The 4,168-nt window shown below is 46.7% G+C and overlaps 1 protein-coding gene across 1 annotated transcript; it reads right to left on the bottom strand.

The window, feature by feature from the left end:
- Positions 1-1,170: 1,170 nt before the first annotated feature.
- Positions 1,171-3,817, bottom strand: LOC136755366 (piggyBac transposable element-derived protein 4). Its single transcript, XM_066711895.1, has one exon. The coding sequence runs from the start codon at positions 3,557-3,559 to the stop codon at positions 1,607-1,609; it is 1,953 nt and encodes a 650-aa protein (XP_066567992.1). The 5' UTR covers positions 3,560-3,817; the 3' UTR covers positions 1,171-1,606.
- Positions 3,818-4,168: the final 351 nt, after the last annotated feature.

The raw sequence follows: 4,168 nt of genomic DNA, 5'->3' as shown, positions 1-4,168 counted from the left end.
CAAAAATGATGGACCTGAACTTGATGCTCACTTTTCGGTTGTCAGACACTTTTTGCATCTACCTGCGATCCACTATTCATTCTGCCAACAACTACTGATTCTCTGATTCTATTGAAACTATTGAAATTTTTCACTGAGCAACCAGAAAGACAAAACCTCTGCCAGTTTTATGAAATTTCTTATTTTTCAATAAGTCTTAAAATAATTAAAAACCTCATATCGCCTGAATAACTGGGAGAAAGTACAAACATCAAGAGACGTGTTCACAATGTTTTAATTGGGTGTAGGCCCACACTTGGTCTTAATGATTGCTACTACTCCTTTTGATGGATGGCCATGCCTTCCTAAGTTGTTTCTTGTGGTCTATTCCTAAACTGGTTGTTCCAGTTTATCTTTGAGGTGGCCTACAGAATTGAGTTCAGGACTGATCAGGCAATTCAACATTTTATTTGAACTGTATTCTGTGGCAACCACTGTTATAGTCCTAATTTAGACCATGGCATTACTGTGTTGGGCCTCATCAAATTCCAAACATGTTGGCAGTACGCAGGTGTTTAGAATATCAATAATGGTGTCCTTCAAAAAAAGACCCACACACACATAACCTCTGGTGCCACCTATTAATATGTTGTGCCACTAGTTTTATAATGTCAGACAGGCTTTGTAAACACATGCAAAACCAATATATTTGTTTGTATAATTTTAGATAAAACCTATTTTACTTAATCTCCCATTTTGATTGTGTATAACAGTCACTGCAGTCACATTTTGAGTATCAGTTATGCAGTTGCAGGTGGGTGTAATACAGGGGTTTTAGCATCTTTCAAAATAGTTGCAGTATGTTAATCAGCTGCTAAGGTATTAATAGGGTGCTTTATTTTGCTAATAAAAACACACTGTGCTCTTTTAATTAACCTGAAAAGTGCACTTGTTATGCAAGAAAACTCCCACAAATTTATTTCTCAATCAGATTTCACACCAAAGAAATAAAAAAAGGTTCCACTACTATTTTTCCTGAGGGAGCTCAATAAAAAAGTAGTAATATGAAAACTAACAAAACAAATGTATATGGTTATGCGTCACAAATTAGTTATTGAATTCCCATTCAATGAACATAATACAATGTACTGCATAGCCTAGACATTTCGTCTTGGAACATAACAATTTGGACCATTTTGTAGGGTGGTTTATTAAGTAAAAACACATTTGCGTCTGCACACATACTATAATCAACATGTGTTTACCTCTTTGCTGAGAAATCAGTACAATTACTTTACCTAAAAATAAACTTTTACTCACAGTGTTAAAACAAGCACACATTTCCTAACATTTAAGAAACACACATACACTGTTGTCACATTCAGAACTGTGATGTATGATTGTGCATGTATTTAAATGTATGTAAAAAAATATCTGTAAATAACAAAACAAAAAAGGGCTTTACAGCTGGCATTAGATCATATAATAATAACAATAATAATAAAAATAAAAATAATAAGTGTCATCATTTAAAAAATGTACCTCGTCACAAATTCTGTGTGCCAATAGTTCATGAACACTTTTGAATATCTGCATTCTATTTTTGTTTTTTGTTTTAAGAAATTATTCATTTATGAAATTCTGCGAAACAACCACCCCTGCAGAGATGGACATTGCAGATCTTGCACCCAAATACGCTCTCGTGCCGTAGGCCCTTGTTGGTGCAGTTCCGACACCTTCTGGAACGCTCTGACATGCGCTCTAGGCGGTGCCCGTACTCCACTGGTGAGTCGGAGTGCCTCTTGCGGGAGGCACGCTCCATGCCACGGGTGCCCTGGTAGTCCCCGATGAGCTGCTGGGCTAGGCGGATGCGGAAGTGCCGCTGGGTGAACTGTTTGCCGCTGAAGCCAGGCGGCGGGGCGCCCCGACGGCTCTCCCTCAGGACGATGAAGGCGTTGACGATGCAGATGTTGAGGTAGAACCACAGGAAGTAGCGCCACCACTTCTTACAGGGCCGGCCCACCTGGTAGCACTCGCGCAGCTGGTCACACAGGTCCACCCCCCGCATGTTCTCCTGGTACAGCAGCAAGGGCAGGGGCCGGGGCACCCCATACACCGTGCCGTCTTTCTGTTTCCCCTGGCTGATGCCAACAATCCCTGGGGCTGCATTGGACGACAGGCAGCTGATCACTTTAGTGTCCCTCATCACGGTGGCCAGGATGTTGCCGTGTTGGCACTGGAAAAACTCACCCTGCGCCAGCTTGCCCACGTTCTTCAGCTTCAGTGCGTCGGGGAAGCCCTTGCGGTTCTGCTGGGTGGTGCCACAAACATACATCCCCTCCTTCAACAGCTTCTGGACCAGAGGCACTGAAGTGAAGAAGCTGTCGCAGAAAACGTGGTGGTGCTTGTGCTCCAGGCCCCTCACCAGTGAGGTGACCACCTGGTAGCCCACGCCTCCGAGATCCTCGCTGGACTTGCCTACGTAGATGTTGACGCGGTGGCAGTAGCCAGACTTGGAGTCGCACAGCATCCACACTTTGAGGCCCTTTTTAATGGGCTTGGAGGGCATGTACTGGGTGGCAGAGAAGCGCCCCTTGACAGTGATTGCCCCTTCATCCACTGTCAGACACCTGTTTGGCGCATAGGCCTCCCACATTCTGCCCTGCACCACGTCCAGCAGGGGCCGGATCTTGTAGAGCCCGTCGTACCCCGCGTGGCCCCGGGCCGGCTCGGACTCCCGGTCGCACAGGTGAATGTTCTGGTTCAGCTTCTCAAAGCGGCGTGCAGTCATTGTCTTTTTGAAGCCTGCATTGCCAATAAAGATGTCAGTGGCCCAGTACATGCCATAATCTGGCAGCTGGTTGATGCCCATTAAGACATTCAGCCCGATGTAAGCCTGCATCTCCCTCAAATCAGTGGGGCGCCAGTGGGGGTCCACTTTCCCACTCCTCCTCTGCCTATAGAGGGCATAGTTGTTTGTCTGCTCCACCATGTGTTCAAACAGCGAGTCTGGGAACAGCAGCCGGAAATAGTCACGGGTATCGGCTTCATCTCCCAGGCTGTGCTGCGGACCAGAGCTGGCACTGAACTCCTCTATCGCAATCGGCTGGTCGGGCTCTCCCCAGAAGCTGAGAGAGGTACAGTCCTCCTCCAAGCCCCCAATAGCAGCGCTCAGATCCGCCGGCTCGTCCTCCAGATCAGAGAAATCAATATCCGAGTCGTTGGCCGAGCTTTCTGTGCAGCTGCTGCCGTAATATGAATCGTCAAAGTCCTCTTGCTTGAGCCCCCTGTCAGGGACCAAAATGATCCCGCAGCCGCCCTGTGCGATGAGAGCAGCGGCGTCCGCAGCTCCAGTGCCCGGCTCGCCTGCGGATTCCTCCTCCTCTTCCTCCTCCTCCTCCTCGGTGTCTTCCTCCTCTTCCTCGTCCTCCGTGTCGTGGTTGCGAAAGGGGATTTCCAACCACTTGACATCCGCAGACAGGTTAAGGGGAAACGCTTCAGAGTCGGAAACCGGGTCCTTTTCCGTCTCGGCGCTGGTTTCTAAAATAGTGAAGAGTTGTGCCTTTTTTCTTGCCGCCATGTCAGGGGTTTGAACTGTCCTTGCATGGGTCCTTCTCTCTCTCTCTGTCACTGTCGCTCTCTCTCGCTCAGATCAAATAAAGCAATATATAAGTATCCCAATGAAAAGATTAAAAAATGACAAAATAAAAATATCCACTTCTAAACTTGGAGGGTTTAGCGCTCTCCATGGTGCGGGCGGTGCAGCCCCAGTGTCTTTGTTCGCGTTTCGGCTGGACGTGCTCTGCAGCGGGCGGTCAGGGACGTCAGAAGCTGCATCCACGTCCTGCTTTGTAAGGGCGTTTGCGGCTGTAGCTGGGGGAGGGGGGGGGTTTGCAAGGACTGCCAGATGGCTATGTTGTGTTGGCACCTGGCGCCGTCAATAGACGTCTGCATGGGGGAAGGGGGAGGGATGCAACTTTTATGATGATGATGATTATTATTATTATTATTATTATTATTATTATTATTATTATTGTAGGCAAATACAAACAACAACAGTGGGAAAGCTTGTTCGATGAATGCATTTCCATTTTTATGCACACACTATACATATGACAGCAAACGCAGGACTTTTAGATAGTTTCCCCAATATCAAAAGGCATCGTAGATACTTGTGTTTGGTATATTA

The sequence above is a fragment of the Amia ocellicauda genome, chromosome 8 (assembly GCF_036373705.1).
Source record: "Amia ocellicauda isolate fAmiCal2 chromosome 8, fAmiCal2.hap1, whole genome shotgun sequence".
Classification (NCBI taxonomy): Eukaryota; Metazoa; Chordata; class Actinopteri; order Amiiformes; family Amiidae; genus Amia; species Amia ocellicauda.
The sequence above is the reverse complement of the archived record's forward strand: the minus strand, read 5'-3'. Positions and strand labels throughout refer to the sequence as shown.

What these genes read in the sequence shown, in the direction of transcription:
- LOC136755366 (XM_066711895.1), bottom strand. Translation starts at nt 3,559, where the DNA reads ATGGCGGCAAGAAAAAAGGCACAACTCTTCACTATTTTAGAAACCAGC.